Raw genomic sequence first — 18,806 nt, 5'->3', positions numbered from 1 at the left:
CACCAGGGGGGAACTCCAGTTTGGAACCTTGGTGTGAAGGTCATGTCCCTTGTCCCTAGGTGCCCCATCGCTGGAGGACCTCGTTTAGGTAATCTTGGCTACCTTGGCCCCTCTTTGAGGCTCATTCTCTTTGGGAGGGACACCTCGACCCTTCTCCATCACATCCTTCCCCTTCTGCTCCGGTTTTTTCTTCTTGTCTGTAGGTTCGGGTTGAGGGTCATGAGGAGTGGGAAGAGAGGGGTGTTTAGCTTGACCGGCCACCTCGGGTGCCTTGCCCCCTGTTTGAGACTCCATGATCTTTAGAAGACTAACCCTGGGCTTGCGCTGTATCCCCATTGCTTTGGGAACGCTTGTATCTTCTTGGATTCTGCTTACTTGGGCTAGAGGAAGGTGGCTAGAGTCGTCGACTTGAGGCTCTGGAGATTGGGGCTGGTTGAAAACTTTGAAGTCATCTCCAAAATTCGAGACTTCAACTATCTCTTCCTTTTCCTCTTCTTTGATAGCAAGTTGGGAAAGGGTGGGTTCCTCGACTGTATACTGGAGCAGCAAGGTCACTTTAAGTACCCTTTCAAGAGTAGGGCCTGGATTGAGGAAACCTGGGGTGGCAACGTTTATTAGGTGCAAGCGCAGGTCTTTCACCTTGATCATACACTTTGGCGCCTAGAAACTAGACGAAAGGGGGTTGTAACCGAGGACGAGGTGAGCCGCTCTTAACTAACCGTCACTGTGAACGAAAACCTCAGCTTTAAATACTTTGTCTTGGTCTGGCTAGTTGACAAGATTAAAATTCGGAACGGTAGCGTGCTTATCTGCAAAACCATTAGGAAAACAAAAGAAACATTGTAAAAAAAAAGGCACAGATCAAAGAAAAATTCAATTACAAACACAAACGAAGAAAAATGGGTACAAAATATGTCAGAGGGAAAAAAGGGTGACTTCAAAGTAATAAACCTAGACCTAAAAATCTCACCTAGTATCCCCTCTCTTGTTGGGTAGTGGAGGCCGTCGTGCCACTCCCCTGAAATGATTAGAAAGTCTTTGTTCATGCCTTTGTTGGATTCAGAGAGGCATGAGATGAGCCTAACCTCAGGAATCCTAGTTTTTAGGTAATATCCCTGCCCTTTTAAGTGGTGAAGGTTGTAAACCCAATTGACATCGTGATGGGTAACGTTTAAGCCTATGTTCTCATTAAGGGTGTCTACGCTACCTAAAATCCTAAACATATTGGGGGCGCACTGAGTAAGGGAAAGCCTATGAGTTATAAGATAATCCCTAGTAACTCTACCCATAGGGATTCTCACCCCTCTCTCTATGAAGGCAATCATGGGGATCACTACTTATCCCTCCTGCCTCTCGGTTTGCCATCCTCCTTATTTGCAGTACTTAATGGACACTCCTGGTGGGATTCGATATTGAGATTTAAAGCTCTCTATACTATCGGTGGAGTCTACTAAGTAGGTGAACCTACCCATTTGAGAGGGGAAAGGAAGGGAATAGGTAGATGAAATAAAATTAAGTGGGCCGAGGAGAGAACAGACTCTTAATAAAAAGAAAGATGGGAAGGACCGAAGTGAAGAAAGAAGGAAGAAGTGGCTAGGAACTACTTATGAGAATGAAGAAACGCTCTTTGGACTAGCTCTTGAATTTTGAATGCGAAAAGTGAGATGGATAAATCTCTTGAGCAATATATATATGAAAGAGAATAGTGAGTGGGAAAACTCCCGCTTGCATTCCTGTAAAATCTCCAGCCGTTTGATCCCCATCGTATTGTAGGATGTGGGGAACATGGAGCCAAAGGAATTAATTGCAGATGCGTTTCGGATGTCGAAGCGTCAGGAGTGTGCTTCTAGGTGGTTGAAAAGACATCTACATAGATAGGAATGATGTGAGGGAAGAGCAAAATTGGGATCAAAGTATCAAAATCCCTTTCTTTTTCGAGGAGCAAAAAAAGGAAAATTTGAGGGGCTATTGTAGGGATAAAGGACCCAAGAGTATATATTGGGCCATGGGCATTGTCTGAAGACGTTTAGTGGTTCGAGGACAAATAAACGATAGGGAAGACGTAAGAGTCATAATTCCACGAGCAAACTACGACTGAAAAGTTTTAGGAAGGTGGTCAAAGGAGGAATGCCTCCTCGCTAAGCAAAGCAAAGATCAGAAGGTGTGGTTTGCCATCTAGAGCAACGTTTCGGGAGATTCTATTGATAAAGATACACATCATGAAAGCACAGGACAAAGGGAAGCTATGAAATATTTAAGAGAAAGTTGCTACCACCGCATTGAATGCTCTGTAGCTAGCTCTTTGGCCGTATTAATATGGAAGTGATACCTGAACGATAATTTTCAACTTTACAGCTACTCCCAAAGACTTCAAGAAGGTGTTGATGGGACAAGGATCAACACTAGCAACCTGGTCTACACGTGGAGGGTGGAGATGAGAGAAGAAAGATAGTATAAAAGAGAAAGAAAACCCTATGGGAGAGGGATCAAGGAATGGAGGGAAAGACACTATAATAACGGGAACCAGACTTGTAATCAAATCCAAAAGAAACATATACAAGAACTAATCTCCTTGGATTGGGCCGATGACGATTTTCTTTGGGTAAAACTAGTTTATCTTTGCTTTCTTGTCATCTGGATCCACTATAATTGATATCTAACTCATTAGAGCCTAGTTTTTTAACACACTCTCTACAAATTCGTTGTATTGGGCTCTTTAGGCCTAGATCCTATTACCTTTTGGGCTTAGGAACCAAATTGTGTCCTTATACAACTCATCTAACCCAACCTAACCCACCATATATGTAAGTTTGTTTTATTTTTTTAGTTTGATTTATTCTCGTATTCGAAGAATTGAATTTGATGAATGTGGAAATTTGTAATAGAATTTAGATGTACTATATGATTTGTGATAATTTTTTAAAAAGAAGTGATTAAATAACTAATGAAAGTTTAATTTTTTACAAGACATAAAATATGAGACAAAGTTTGGCTACCAACTTGGCTGTAATATAAGGTTACAACTCTATTCAATATCTTTTTATTAGATGCACAATTGGACTGCATTTTATTTTCTTATATCCTTCATATTTGTAAAATTTCTCGAATATCAAAGAACAATAGCTATATCATCAATCAAATATTTAAATTTCAAAATTTTGTAGTCTAAAATCATGCATAAAAAAATAAGTTTATGATCAAAGAACAATTGGATTGCATTTTATTTTCTTATATCCTTCATGTTTGTAAAATTTCTCGAATATCAAAGAACAATAGCTATATCATCAATCAAATATTTAAATTTCAAAATTTTGTAGTCTAAAATCATGCATAAAAAAATAAGTTTATGATCAAATAGTAAATAACATACAATTGACATGAAATTTGATATGTATTTTAATAACATAAAGAACATGTAATCTAACAATTAGAATTTTAAAATATATAGCCATATTAATTTTTTTAGTGGGAGCAACTAACTAATTAAGTTTATCACCAAACTTTGTCCTAAAACATGTAAACACAACCTACCAACTCAACCCAATTGGACTCATGTTGGTTGAGTTGATTTCTATACATGTGATTAGGGGTGTGTAGCCAACCTACCAACCCCCAAAACTGACCCAACCTAACCTGCCGAGTTGGGTTAGTTTTTATGGGTAGGTGGGTTAGGTTGGGTTAAAGAAGTTTTTTTAATAGTGGGTTGGGTTAGATTGGGTTTGATTGGGTTTGGGTCATAACAATCACAACCCGCCCGACCCGACCCTCCTATATATTTAAAACTATATTATATAATTAATATTTTATTTTATTTTATTTTATTTTTTCCCTTATTTAACTCTTCCTATATAAAACTCAATTACCTCGCAAACCTTATCAATCTTATGTTTCTCTCTGCTGCCTCCCACTCCCACTCTCACTCCACTTTTTCTTATTTGTTTATAACTGAGTTGAAATATTAGTTCATGTATATATTGTTTATCAACTTAGGTGGCAAGTGAGATATATTATTTTGCTCAATTTAATAATAATAAAAATTGTCCAACCTATGGGTTTAACTTGACCCAACTCGATTTGTGTGGGTTGGGTTGAATACCTGTGATGGGTTGTGTAGGGTTGGATTTTTTTTAACCCACTATGGTGGGTTAGGTCAAAAAATTCCCTCAACCCGACCTATGCACATCTCTACATGTGATTGGTTGGGTTAAGAATTTCTCAACACAACAAACTCAAGTTGGGTTGAAAAAATCTTCAAACTCGACTCATGCATACGTCACCCTAGACACGTATTTTATATTTTTATTAATACCAGAAAAACAAAAGGTTTTTTCATAAATTAAAAAGAAAAAAGTCTTGGGAGCTACAAGGGGCCTCTCCATAACCCTACACAACATACAAAAACCCATTGAGAGAACACGAGGAGGGGAGAGGGCCCCCAAGCAATGAAAGTAGAAGCCCATTGGGAAATGTTATGAGCAAAGCAATTAGCCTTCCCAGTCTTAAGACCAAAAGCCCAACATACAAAACCATTCAAAAATAGTTTCTATTACTATCAATTACAATTCACATCCTCAAAGTTTAGAGTTATTTTGATTTTGTCCATGTAAAAAAATGAATACACAAAAATTAGCCCAAACCCTTCTACCAATGGGCCCATTACCCAGCCCAATTTCGACATCCAATATTTCTTTCGTTTTTGGAGTCAAGAACCAAAATGTGAAGTTTCTCGTGTCATATAACATACTATAGTAATATTTTTGATACTCATAATGTCGAAAAATTTCAGATCATACACCTAATTTTGGAGCTAAAAAAAAAAAGTGGGCATGTAATGTATGGATCCCCTTTAGCTTACTCTGGTGCGTGGCATCAATTATTTCAGTTAGTGCACTGTCCCAAGAAGAACCCCAACTGGGTTCTGTTCGTGTAGTGTTCCAGGTTCTTATTTTTTCGATTATTTTAATGTAATTTGATTTGGTTTAGTTAAAATTTTTGTTGTGCTTTAATTTATTTTTGTGTTTAACATTTTCGGAAAACAGACAAACTATGGAGACATCGAATTCGGTTTCGGTTTCTTACCAACCGTTGCACCCAAAACTGTTGACCACATTTTCAAGCTTGTTCGGTTGGGATGTTACAATACCAATCACTTTTTCGGGTATTTTAATGATTTTTTTATAAGCTGATTATGCTGTATAATGTACTTGTTATTTGAATTTATGTGTGTAATAATGGGATTAGTGTGTACTGTATTTGTAGATTGATAAGGGGTTTGTTGCCCAAGTGGCTGATGTTGTGGGTGGAAGAACAGCCCCATTGAATGAAGAGCAAAAAAGAGAAGGTGAAAAAACTGTTGTTGGTGAATTTAGTGATGTCAAACATGTAAAGGGTGTTCTTTCTATGGGGAGGTAATGTAAATGTCTTCTTTGCTATGCAATTGTTGTTGTTTTTTTTTTTTTTTTGGGTTGTTTATAACTTATAATTTAGCTTATATAATTGTTAGTGTTATGATATTTCTCTGTTTAGTTCCTTTGTGGTCTATATTTTTTGCATCCCAAAACAGAATGTATTACCAGACATACCTTTTTTTTTTTTGGATACATGCTCAGTTGATTTTTAAAGCAAAATAAACTAATTCAATAGTTACAACCTAGAAAGCATAGACATAGATACGGGTACAGAGACAACACAATGACACAAGAACTTTCTAAAAAATTACAACATGAAATGGCCGGTACGACAGCAGTACAGCACCCTAAATGAAGTGTCCGTGCTTCCTAGGTTACAACAATGAAAGGGGAATTTGAACCCTAAAAGTTTCTATGGAAAAGACCAGGAGGTGCCTTTTGAGCTACAAGGCCTTCGCAAGCAAAATATCCCAAAGGAAAAAAGTAACACCAAACAAGCACTTAGTTGGTATTGTCTTCCTCAAAAGCGTCAATTTTGTCATGCTCATCGCCAGGCTAATTCACACCATAGAAATAGTTTTATTGGGAGTCTATTCTTTGAGGGAAACACAACAAGAAATGCAGATGAGATTAAGGGAGGCATTTTACTGTTTTATAAAATCTGTATTATGAAACACTAAACTGGAGACCAACACTAGATGGGCAGCAATTGAAAATACTTGACAGTGAGGAGGCAGTTGGGTTGGAAACACCTTTCGAGGAGGTGTAAGTTGTAGAAGCAGTCAAAACTATGAATGGAGACAAAGCATGAGGCAGTTTCAATATGATGGCCTGGGCATCAGAGGTTTCATGAGCTATCAAAAAAATCACTGGGACTCCTACATTTTCAATGTTGAAGTTTCACTTGGTAAATTAGAAGATAGTTTGTTAGCCGATTCAATATCATGGTCTGTGCATTTGTAGTTTCCTATGTTTTAATAATGCGTTATTGGGACCGTCAAGCTAATCGGTGTGTGGATATGCTAGCAAGGATGAGCACGGATCAGGATGTTGATTTTATTTCCTTTGATTGTCCGACTGTGGACATTGGCTGAGGTATTCCTCTTGCCTTCAGGAAATGTCAAGTACCAGGTTTGCTCACCAGAGTCCCTGAGCAAGCTCTTAGTGAAGTTGGGAATGACCCAACCTGCTGCCGAGGCCTCCTAAGCTTTTCTGGTTTTGTTTAAATATGAGTTTTGGGTGTAATGGGCTCATGTTTCTGTTTCAAATTGTATGCTTCATTGCGTTTAACTTTGCAAAACTAGATTATGGATTTTATTTCTTGCACAATTGCTCCTTTATTCAATCATCTCGTGATGTAAAGCTTAGTTTAAAAGAAGCTTTACTGGAAAAGAATTACCAAATGCATTCATGTAGCCTCTCAGGCTTCAGCTGTGAAAAAAAAGTTAAATGTTTTACTGCTACTAAAACATTGAGAATTTATTCATTTTAAAAAAAAAGTGGAAGCAAGGGCTGCCTATGTAGATAGAAATCACACAAATACACAATGACAGTTCATCCCCAGGAACTTCAACCTATAATCTCAAGGCTCTACTGGAACATGAATTACCATAACATGTAAAATCAATACTAGTAATAGCTGGGCAACAAGCAAAAGTCTTGTAGCTCACTTGGCACCTCTGGTTTCAAATCCTCCCATCCCCAATTATTGAATTATCATTTATTTTTTTGAGCATCAAGACTAAAATTTCATTAATTCAAAATAGTAGGTATTACATCAAGCCATGGAGCACCAAAGGCTCAACATCATTAGGAACTTCCTCAAGCCAAGCTTGATAAACTTCAAATTCTCTAGCCTTACGAGGTAAACAAGCAAAGGCTTCAACCTCTTCAAAGGTATAAACCTTATTGGGAACTTATTTGCACAAACAATTAAAGTAAGGTGGATTTGAGCAGCCCGGTCCAACATTTTTAGCAGATTCAAGCAACAACCTGTATGCGCTTCTTACCGAGTAGGTGGTACTTCAATTTGGCTCAAGCACCAGCATTGTACATGTCCTATATTCTACACTGGATACCTCTTTTAATACCGTGTGTGTGTGTATATATATATATTGTACTTATCATTTAACAATTTACCGTAAGTGTAAAAAAATTGTGTGTCTACTTTCTCTTAGGCCTTCCTAGTTGCGTTCCAACCCCCACCCAAAAAAAAAAAAAAAAAAAAACGTTGTGGCAAGCCCATGTGAGGCGTTGTGTTAGGGTTTAGGGTAACAAAATTGTGAATTTTATTGTTAAAAAAGGAAAGGCAAAAAAAGCCATAGAAGGGGAGGGTTTCCATTTGCTGTGGGTATTTGGCAGCCAAAGGGGATATTGAAAGGGAAGGGAGGCATCAGGCATGGCATCAAAGCCAGTTGAGGTACACTCTTGTTTCTTTGCTTCCCTGTTATCCTATTTGCTTTGATTTTAACATTATTTGCCCTGAAGTTTGGGTTTTTTTTTTTGGATTTTACATATTAAAGTTTTAGATTTTGGATTTTAACTCTAAAGTTATATTCAATTTGCATAAGAGCCCCTCCGTTCATATATTCTGTGATGACTTGACATCATTTTATTGGACGAACTAAACACAAGTAAAATATGGATGGAAATGTTGCTAATTTAAACTGAATAAAACTTAAGGTGTTAAAATCCAAATTCTAAAATTTCAATGGGTAAAATCTGACATGTATGATTCACCAATATTATGATCAAACATCAAAAGATAAAACGAAACCTTGTCAGATTAGGTTAAATTGCCAAGGTAGCAAGTATCTTGTTCTTTAGATGCTTTATGCTGTAATAAGGACAATCTCCCTGAAGTTTTAGACTGTGCTTGTAAGAGGGATTGTCCAGCAGTTTATCAACAAACAAAAAAATTTGTTAAGAGTTATCCACTATTCACATGTCTCCTTGATGTGATCTACATAAGTTAAACATTTTTCATTAGAATACTATCGAAATAAAATTTCCATAATTTTATTTGACTAATTTATATTAGTGTATGCAACTTAGGAATCTAAAGAACAATATACTTGTTAAGTGTGAATCTGAACTTTTCATACTTTTCCGTGATCTTGGAAAATGCTATAAGAATAAGATTCATAAAACTGGTCCATCCATTTGCAAAATGAATAAGCACAAAATAATGAAATGACATAAAAGCAAGACCTTGTCTTATTGCAGACACCAACTTACAACTTATCACCTGTAGTGCTTTAGCAGACCAAGCTTGCGGTAAAACTCAATGAACACATGTCTAAGTTGTTTTTTAAATCAGCTCCTCTCTAATAAAACTCAAATCCTCTTCTTTGGAATCCTTGGAAACACCTTTTATGGTTGAAATTGGAGATTCAAGCGTATTGTTAACCTTCACATGTTCAAGAAAAAAAAAAGAATTTCTAGAGGATCTTTGTAGTCCTTGTTCACTTTCTCTATGTGATCACTACCACAAATGGTGGTGCTAACTCAATTGACTTCTGGACCAGCGGTATACTCTTCTTGAAGTTCTTGTTGATGAACATCATTCTTATCTACTTCAGGTGTCAAACCCACATAAACCCTTCCTGCATATTTGGAAAACAAACATATATATATTCAATAGATACTACTAGCAGATGCTTATATTTGTAAGGGAAAAGTTAACAAATGCCCTAAGGGAATTAATTTAAGAAATATTTTAAGAAGTTTTTTATGGGAAAAGAAAGAACAACTGATTTATTTGACATCTTTTTATATTTCCCATCAAAATGGTATCGAAACTTTTCGAAAATGACCCATTAACAGATGCTTTAAGGGCATCCATTAACCGGACCCTATTTGTAAATAAGCTACTTTTTGCCTCGAAACCAGCTCTTGAGGAGCTTACATGTAGTTTTATCCAGTATAAGAACCTAAATGCCTATTACTCAGCTCTTGTCCTGCAAACAAAGGAGGTGAACTTGTATTCCTACTGCTTCTTCAAATGAAGTAGCTGAAATTGTATTTCCTTTGCCTGTTTGAAGTTGCAATTTTGTGGGTCTGTAATACTTTGGTGTTAAAACTGAACTAGAATTTTCTTTCAAGCAGTTGAGTTTGATTTTTCATGTTTTTAAAAACACTTAAGGACATTTGTGCTAGAATGATGGGCCGTGCTTAAATATGCTTTTATATGCTTAAAGAGATACTAATTAGCGATTTCTTGCCTGAAAGAAATCACACTTCACAAAAAAAGTAAAATCTTTATAGAGTACTTTTCTCCTTTGGATTATTCTAGTTTAGGTGGGAAAAATGTAGAGATCATGCAATCAAGTGAGGCCTCAAATAACTAAAGCTCAAAATAATTTAAACAGTAATATGCTGTGGTTCTACTCTTTCTAAAGAGTTCTTAAATGAATGGGTTTTTTACATGGAGAAACTGTGCTGCAATCCCTTCAACTTACCTGGGGACTCTCAATGCCTTGTATTGTCACATTTGCTGCTATCAAGATTTGGATGCTTACAATGGTTGTTTTGATTATCCTAAATGATGATCTTTTTTTATTTCTTTTTAATTAGAAATCTAAATGAGTTTTCAGGATTTCTCAAGTCATCACAATAGCAGCAAAACCTGAAGTGTTTTTTGCTTTGTCTTTTGTGGATATCACTAGCATTCTTTTTTTCTTTTCTTTTTTGTATTGTCTTTTTGCAGGTTCAAAAAGTATTACATATGATGTTTGCGTTCTACTGCAAATCAAGAGGAATCTTGAGAGATTCTTCTTATCATGGAAAAAAAAAGTTTTTAATTTATGGTAGGTGTGCTATCATATGTATATCTTTTTAAGTTTTATTTGAGAATTTATATTTATTTATCTTGTTTACTTTTTTTAAATTTAGGTACTTCAAGTGGTGTCCATAATTCATCATGGGAACCAAGTCAAAAGCACCTCTACACAGTAAACATAAATGCTGCAGTGCAGAGGTACCAAGCAAACTTGGGAAAAAAATTGGGCGGCACGGGATTTGTAGTCCGTGATCAGGATTACTACCCAATTTGTTGTGGGTCGTCGTGGACTATCAATGACAATGAAGAAGTTCTTGACTTAGATGTGAAGGCTGCATATAGATGGGGAAAGTTGATTATTGATAGGTATAAATTAAATGACTTTAATATTCAAATGGATTCAAATTACATTCCTGCTAAACTCAGTCGGAATAAGAAATACAAAGAGACTAAAGTTGACCAAACTTTGAAGATGATTAGATCCAAGATGCTTGAGGGAAAGGGTTGCAACATTGAGTTTGAGTGGATTAGTAGTCATATCAACACAGTGGCTGATTCTTTTGCAAAATTAGGATGTGACATCCACTTTGCAAAGGAAAATGGAAGTGACTTAACGAGAGTTCTGCCTTCACATGAGTTTTATGATTTGACAGATTACCCTAAATGGACATGGGATGATGAATATGGATTTTCGGAGTTTTTTGATGAGTCAACGTATGTTACTTGGGATGGGGAAACTGGATATCCTGCTGGTTTTAAAGAAGTTTTGTTCAATAGTTTCAGGAACAAAATTATTATTCCAATTAATATACCAGGAGATGCTACTACCATCGAATTCCCGGAATTCAATATTACCGACCCAATTGGAAAACAAATTTTGGAAAACATTGATGGTAAATTTTGTGAACTTTTTGAAGATTATTTTTTTAGAATTTTTATTTATATAATATGGTTGCATAGCGTTTAAACCTTTTTTTTTGTTGTTGTTGAACTTCCTCTTATAGTCTTGGCAAGCCTCATTATAAATAAGGAGATTTCGAGGTTGATAATTCAATTTTGGTGCGAGGATGAAGATAATCCAAAAGAAGAAGTTTTAGGTTTATTTTTATTTTAAGTTATAATGATATCTTGTACTCACCCAAATTCATATGTCGCTTGTCTAAACACTTTGTTTTGTTTTATTACAGTGGATGTTAATCATCTACACAAAGAGAAAGAGAAGAATCCAGTGAACGATTTGTAAGTATCATATTATATAAATAAATATAAATATAAATATATCTATATGTAATTTTTTATTTATTTTTTATACAGGTACAGACTGTTGGAAAGCTTCCAGATCCTTGAGAAAAATACTGCCGTGCCTTTTACTGAGGTTTTTATTTTTATTTTTTATTTTTTAGTTTTAAATTAAATTTCTTTTTAACGATTTTATATGTGTATATTATTATTTTTTTTTTCAAATCATAGGGTGTGCTTAAATTATATGCTCAGTATACGAAGAACACAAACAAGGTAAATTTTTATTAAGTGGTTTTTTTAAAGAAAATAATAATAAAACAGCATAGTAATTAAATGTTTTTCATGCAGATAAATTCTGACATCAAACACTCAGTATTGAACCCAATAGTTGAGTTTCATAGGAGGTGGAAGTATTTTGGTTCTGTCGCCTATCAAATCAAGGTAATGTTTTTTTATTTGTTGGAAAATTTAAATTTTTTTACATGAAATTGAATTAATATTTTTCTGATTTTGTAGATAACCACTCAGTTGCCAGAATCAGAAGATGACCTTCATCGGTTTGAAGCATACAAAGAGAAGTTACATGACCTACCTATTGTGGGTGATCAAGACAGTAGATACGTCACTCATATAAGAACAATAGGTGAAAATAGGGAGAATCTTTATGCATTGCTGGCCACAATTCGTGTTTCCGGTAAAAAAAAAAATAGAATTCATGTTGCAGGGGAGTCTAAATAGTGGAACTAAAAGTTGAAATCTTGATTTTGCATTTGTATGGTTTTTAACTTACTATATTTTGTTTTTGTCTACATAGTGGAATTGAAAGTTATAACTTAAAAGTTAAAACAACACTGTATTGGTGACTTCGGGATTTCTTGTAATTAGGACTATAGTATTTGATTTCAGATACTGTGAATGTGCATGGAAAAATTCAAAGCTCTCTCTCTATAATAACACAGGTACTGTGTGTATCAGAAAAGTTGATACACATGTGCATCATTCTGCATGCATGAACCAGAAGCGTCTCCTACGCTTCATCATGTCAAAGCTAAGAAAAGAACCTGATGAGGTAGAAACTGTTCTGTCTTCCCCTGCAAAACGTTCGTTTTTGGAAGTCGGGCATATCTCTAGTTTCAACCAACATTAGTTGCACCAACCATATGCAGTGCTGTTTTGATATGTCTTATAAACTCTCTCCCTTTTCAATTTCACTTTGTTGATGTCTTAATTACAATCTATAACTACATTGGATATGTTGTCATATTTAGAGATGGAAATATGACTCTTAAGGAGGTTTTTGAGAGCCTGGGCTTGGCAGGGTATGCATTATTATAGTTCTCTTGATTTCTATTTGCTAGAAGAAAGCCTCTCTCTTTCTCTCCATGTCTATATGTGTTTTTGCATGTGTCCTTGTTTGTCTAACTGAAGGAAAGTGCAATCCAGGTATGATCTGAATGTTGATTTGTTGGATGTCCATGCAGATAAAAGCAAATTCCATCGATTTGACAATTTTAACCTTAAGTACAATCCTTGCGGACATAGTAGACTTAGAGAGATATTCTTAAAGCAGGAAAACCTTATCAAAGGTTTGCTTTATAATAATAGTTTTAAACCTGCTTTTTGCCTGCGTGTTCTTTAATGATTGCAAACTGGAATGAGAATTAATTGCTTTTGGAGAAACATTTTTGGAATTAGTACCAGCTTTATGTTTTTTTCATTACTTCTGCCCTTTGTAATTGATTTATTTTCTTTATTGTAAGTTCCAAACTTTGGAAATAATCACTCAAACATGAATGCATTACTTAGAACCGTAGACTTTCTTATACCAGAATCTAACATATACGTTTATGATTATCAGATGTGTTGTGTGCCTAATCTGGTTTTACAATATTTTCTAGGTAAATTAATTTAAATGGGTGAGGCATTTTTGAAACTGAAAATATGGTTGGTAAGGAAAAGGAATTAATGTGTGTGTTAGCATTGTTGACTAGTGTAAGAAAAGCTTTTTGGTGGACGAAGATGAGTTTGAATAATCATGCTTAGCAGTGTTATCTTAATTACTTGGGTTGGCTGCATGAATATTTTCTTGCCATTTTTACTTAAAGCCATTTGCTTTTAGGTCTTAAATCCTCTTGGTCCTCCCCCCCTTTTTTTTTCTTTAAAAAAAAAAATTATTTTGCTGTTTCCTTTTAATTAATTTGTATCAAATCACTGCGATATAGGGTGGGTACATATGTTGAGCCTAATTCTACGAGCCTAATTCTATATACAGAGTGATGCTTTAAAATTGACATTTCATATTTTGCAAATTTAGAGTCATTATGTAATGGTTAAGGATCTTTAAGCCATTTTGCTATCTTAATTTTTAAAAATTGTCTTCTTCCATATTAGATCCATGTTTGCTGCGTTTAAGAATTGAAGCATAAATGTGTTAGATGATGTTGTTATCCTGTGCAGTTTTAATGTCCGATATTGTGGCTATATATGTTTTGTGAGATTTGAAGTTTAAACCAACCAAATGCCAAGTTCAGTGACCACCAACTTCTTTTGTACATATGAGATATTGAACTCATTTTCATGGATTTATCACTTAAGCCTTTTATTTATTTCTCCTGTGTTAGATCAAGTTCGAATAATCATATGTGATCTATTATAATCTCTATGTTTCTTTTGTGAATGGTAAAATTGATGAATTTAATTCAGATCATGGAGAGTTGGTCGGTGAAAATGATACTAATGACAGTTTGTGAGCTTGAAGAAGGCTGCAATATCAATTACGGAAAGGGCTGTGGGCTCAATTTAGGGCTAAAATTTTAATGCATGGAAAAATTCTTCATTCTACTTGCTCAATCACTTGATTTATTTTTCGCTCTCCAAGGGACTGTGGCTGAAGAGAAGTGAGCTCTAGTTCATCTTCGACAGCACGAGGTTTTGTTTGGGGGGTCTAGAACAGCTATTCTTTTGGGTCCAATTTCACACGATTCCTCATGATCACTAAATAGGTCAGTAGCATTATATCTTTAGTTAGTTTCCTGATTTTTCTCTGATTTTCCCCTTTTCTTATAAAAAGTTTAATATCTTGTGTGTTGGTTTAGATCTCATTGTTTCACATTTTGTTATTCGATTTTGTGAAAAACCCATTTGGATTTGGCTGAATCGCCCAGAAAATTGTGGAAAAGTAAAAAAAAATTGGGTCTGAGAAAAGTTTGGAAGCCAAAGGTAACATTGACATTCTTTGCACTTTTCGATTCCTTAAGTTGTGGGTATGTATTGTGTCTTTTTCTTGGTTTTGAGCTTCTTAATCATATCTTCATATGAGTGGTCAATTTCTGCATTGTGGCCTTATGTTATTGAGACAACTTCCTGACATGAATTTTAGGAAGGGATTTGTTTTTTTTTTAAAGAAAAATTGAATCAACACCTTCTTCTTCTTCTTCTTTTTGTTTTTCACACCTAAAGACAGTCTTTAATGTGTGGTATTGATTTGTGGTGCATGTCTCTATTTCTAGGATATTTCACAGTTTCTTTGAGCTTATGATTTCATGATGATGCTCACATAACTATTTGTATCGTATTTCTTAACATGCCTTATATTAAGCTACATAAATACCTTAACATTTTAGACCAATTTATGAATTCAGCCATTTGAAAATTTAATCTCTGGCATGTTGGAGTGGATCCAAAAATTGATAATGATTTTTGGACATTTTTAAGATACTTAAGAGATTGGACTTTCCAGAAATGAAGTTTAGTTTATACATTTTGGGATATGAGGCAATTATATGACATTGCATTTGCAAGGGTTACTGTTCTTTTTAATGCATTAATCTGGAGCATGGAAGTTGCATATTATCTTTGGAGCCTAATTTTTGTTTCACCACAACATCCTGTCTGAAAATAAAGTTGGGGAATTGGTTTTGGCTTCAATGACCAAAACCAGTGTATTTGCATTAATATTTATATAGCTATAGCCTATACATGTAAATCTATTACACCTGAAAAGATATAGCAACAATTCAAATACAAGAAGATTAAATATCAGTTGTATGCATATCTATCTCAATATTCTGCAGCAGCTCTGTTTTATTGGAAATTTGGTCTTTTCTTGATCTTGAGATGATGAGATTTGAACTTGGTGCTTATCTTTATCTTTCTCAAAACTAGCATCAATAGGATTAACTTGGTCCTATTGATCTGTTATCTTAACAGCCCCCTGCAAGATGATGGGGGTTGAACAACCATCAGCTTGGATTTGAGATAAACAAAATGTGATGAAAACAATCCTTTGGTAAAAATATCAGCAACCTGATCAACAGTAAAGATGAACTTGACTATGATGTCACGATTGACTACCTTCTCACAAACAAAATGGTTGTCAACTTCAATATGTTTAGTACGGGCATGAAACACTGGATTAGAGGCTAAGGCAAGTGCACTGACATTGTCACACCACAGCACAGGAGCTACCTTAAGAGGAATCTGAATTTCTTGAAACAACATTCGTGACCAGTAAAGTTCTGCAGTGGTGATGGCTAAGGAAAAATACTCAGCTACAGTACTTGACTGGGAAGCAACAGCTTGTTTCTTAGTACTCCAAGAAATAAGACAATCTCCAAGGAAAACTGAAAATCCAGAAGTAGAGCATCAATCATCAAGGCTACCAGCCCAATCTGAATCACAGAAGGCATTAAGTTGGAGAGAACCTTTAGAGTACAACAACCCATGATCAGGTGTACCCTTAAGATAGCGTAATACACGCTTTGCAGCTGATAAGAGAGTTGAAGTTGGAGCATGTAGGTGCTGAAAAAATTGATTAATTGAGAAAGCAATCTCTGGACGAGTGAGAGTACAATATTGTAAGGAGCCAACAATATGCCGATAGACAGTAGGATTATTTAGTAAGTCACCATCATATTTAGAGAGCTTAGAGGTAGAAGAACAAGGTGACTTGGAAGGTTTTGCATCAGCCATGTGAGTGCGAGTAAGTAAATTTGAAATATACCTTTTTGACAGATATGTAGGTCCTTTGGAGTGCAAGAAACCTGAATACCGAGGAAGATTAGAGTTTTTGTTTGATTCCAGTCTCTAAGAATTGCTAATTAGTTACTGCATATTGGATTCTGTTTGCAAGGAAATCTATTTCTTTTCTTGATTAAATTAATGTGAAAAAGGGGGGTTGTTTACAAACTGTTGAATAAATACTTCTTTGGCACTACATTAGCAAATATCTGAGAAAAGGGGATTGGTTTTACTCCTAAGGATAAAAGTGCTTGTAATATGAGAGTGGGTTTCATTTTTCTTGCTGCTAATTGAGAAAAATGAAAATCTTGACCTGGTTTTTCGCTTACCTTCTTTGTTACTATTACTGGATTGAACAAAATTTGGAGTTCTCACTTTATAGTGATGGTAATTGTAGATCCTCTTTAAGTTTTTATGTATGCCATAGTTTGTTGCACATGATAGAATTGAATTTTGGTGTTTTTGTTATGTGCCTTCTCGAGTATGAAACTTGAAAAAAAGATCAAGAATGATCATGTCATATAATTAACCCTTTCTGTTCTGCTGGTTCATCTTGGAAAGTAACAATTAACATGCTGTTTCTTTGAATTAGTGGGCCTGGAAGAAATTTTATCATTTAAGAAAGTTGAAGGGAAACTCATAAATAGTTTTTCCTTTATTACTAGGAGAACTTTGACATGGTTTCATTGCTAAAAGTACACTGTGAAATGCAGTCCAAGGCGGCATCATTTGTAGGTCCTAATTCTGATGTTGAAGAATCTAAGATCTATATTCAGACAGGGAAGGTAAAAAGGCATTGACAACTCTTTTTTTTTTTTTCTTTTTTTTGTTTTTTTTTGAGAAGAAGTATCACGAAATTTCATTAAAGATTATGGCTTGAGAAGAAGTACCATGTAATTTCATTAAAGAATTAGCCATAATCGGCAAGAACATCAAGAAAATCGTGCTTGACATGCTCCCATATTGATGAAATTATATGGAAGGAATTAACTTGGAGAATTGCAAATTTTTGCTATGTCTCCTTGAAATTACAGTTGAAGTTTTTCTTTCTTTTATTTATTTATTTTTTTTGATAAGTAACATTTTAAGTTTTTCATTCATGCATGGTACCCTTGACTCTGCAATCTGCATAGATCATTGGCCTTGAGAGTTGCAAATTGTTGCTATGTCTTTGAGGTGATGGTGGATTATTCTATGGCTCTAATGTGGGAGTGGCTGGAGAGAAACAGATGCACTAATAAGAGTTGCTTTTTATTCTGTAACTAATTTGCAAAAATGTTTTTAACTATTGTTCTGTAACTTTAAGCACTTATTTCCTCTAATGTTTTCCAGCAATCTCATCACTGGAATACCTCATTCTGTGACTTTTGATTAAGATTGTAGATAAGCAATACTACAAGTCTACAACAATAAAGCCTTAGTCCCAAAATTTTGGGGTTAGCTACTGTAGATAAAGCAAACTGCTTTATAAAACTGTAGTGTAGTTGGGTCAAATCCAACTTTACAAGTATTGGCTATTATTGTTAAGTTGGAATTGTGAATTTGAAAATGAATGATAAGCTTTGATTAGGTTGAACTTGCATGACCAGGTGTGCTTGATGACCAAAGAAGTTAAATATTTATTTGGTTTGTTTTGACATTTTTTCTTTCTCTACTTTCTTCTTTCTGATGTCAAATTCATAAACACTAATATTTTTTTCTTTTCTTTTTTGAGGATTCATAAACACTATAATCTTCCATTGGTTCTTATTAGTTATTATTTTTAATATACATCATATGCCTTTCATTTTGGTAAAATCGGGGCTTGATCTCTGCTTCATGACTTATACAGTCTTAAATGTTAATTAGATATTGGTGCGCTATTTCTTATGATTCTCAACTGATTGCAGAGGCTACAAAGCAAATATTTGGTTCAGTGCAGTGTGTCAAAAATGTTTGTTGAACTTGGCCACAACAAATCTGATGCATCATGCGACTGGTGGTTGCAAAACAGTTCAGGCGAATAATGGTAAGTGAGTGCTCTGGAACCTGTTAGAAAGATACACATTAATGAGTTTATAACACTTTGGAGAAAGAATCAGCAAGAAAAAGATTCACTGGAATGGGGCAAAGAAGCTATTGGAGCATTCAATATGGTAGTTTACAAGCGAATTGCTTCAGGGCCTACCAAATTGCTTAACACCCTTATATTACTATGAGAAATTTCGGTACATGTGATCTAAAAATTTAATGTAATAAATTACCATGGAGAGTTGATGTTTCCATTTTGTCTACTGTCTAGCAGACTAGCGCTACTATATGTGCATTCTGTATATGCCACATAGCAAGACAGAACAGTCAAAGACTTCAAATCTAGT

The 18,806-nt window shown here is 35.0% G+C and overlaps 1 protein-coding gene across 11 annotated transcripts; it reads left to right on the top strand.

The window, feature by feature from the left end:
* Positions 1-4,734: 4,734 nt before the first annotated feature.
* On the top strand, positions 4,735-18,720 carry LOC142628104 (uncharacterized). 11 transcript variants are annotated; one of them, XM_075802092.1, is made up of 15 exons: positions 4,735-4,938; positions 5,040-5,158; positions 5,260-5,408; positions 7,178-7,827; positions 10,117-10,216; positions 10,302-11,081; positions 11,193-11,285; positions 11,376-11,427; positions 11,503-11,563; positions 11,659-11,703; positions 11,779-11,871; positions 11,947-14,432; positions 14,595-14,649; positions 17,163-17,234; positions 18,339-18,720. In XM_075802092.1, exons 4-12 carry the CDS (start codon positions 7,807-7,809, stop codon positions 12,166-12,168), a joined length of 1,467 nt encoding a protein of 488 aa, XP_075658207.1. In that variant the 5' UTR covers positions 4,735-4,938; positions 5,040-5,158; positions 5,260-5,408; positions 7,178-7,806; the 3' UTR covers positions 12,169-14,432; positions 14,595-14,649; positions 17,163-17,234; positions 18,339-18,720. The 11 variants fall into 11 exon arrangements, with proteins under 11 accessions (XP_075658207.1, XP_075658204.1, XP_075658201.1 ...); XM_075802089.1 differs by having other exon boundaries at positions 17,115-17,234; XM_075802086.1 differs by having other exon boundaries at positions 11,947-13,016; positions 14,134-17,234.
* The last annotated feature ends 86 nt before the right edge of the window (positions 18,721-18,806 follow it).

This window comes from Castanea sativa, chromosome 3 (assembly GCF_040712315.1).
Source record: "Castanea sativa cultivar Marrone di Chiusa Pesio chromosome 3, ASM4071231v1".
In the NCBI taxonomy this organism is placed as follows: domain Eukaryota; kingdom Viridiplantae; phylum Streptophyta; class Magnoliopsida; order Fagales; family Fagaceae; genus Castanea; species Castanea sativa.
This window is presented reverse-complemented; position numbering and strand designations above follow the sequence as displayed.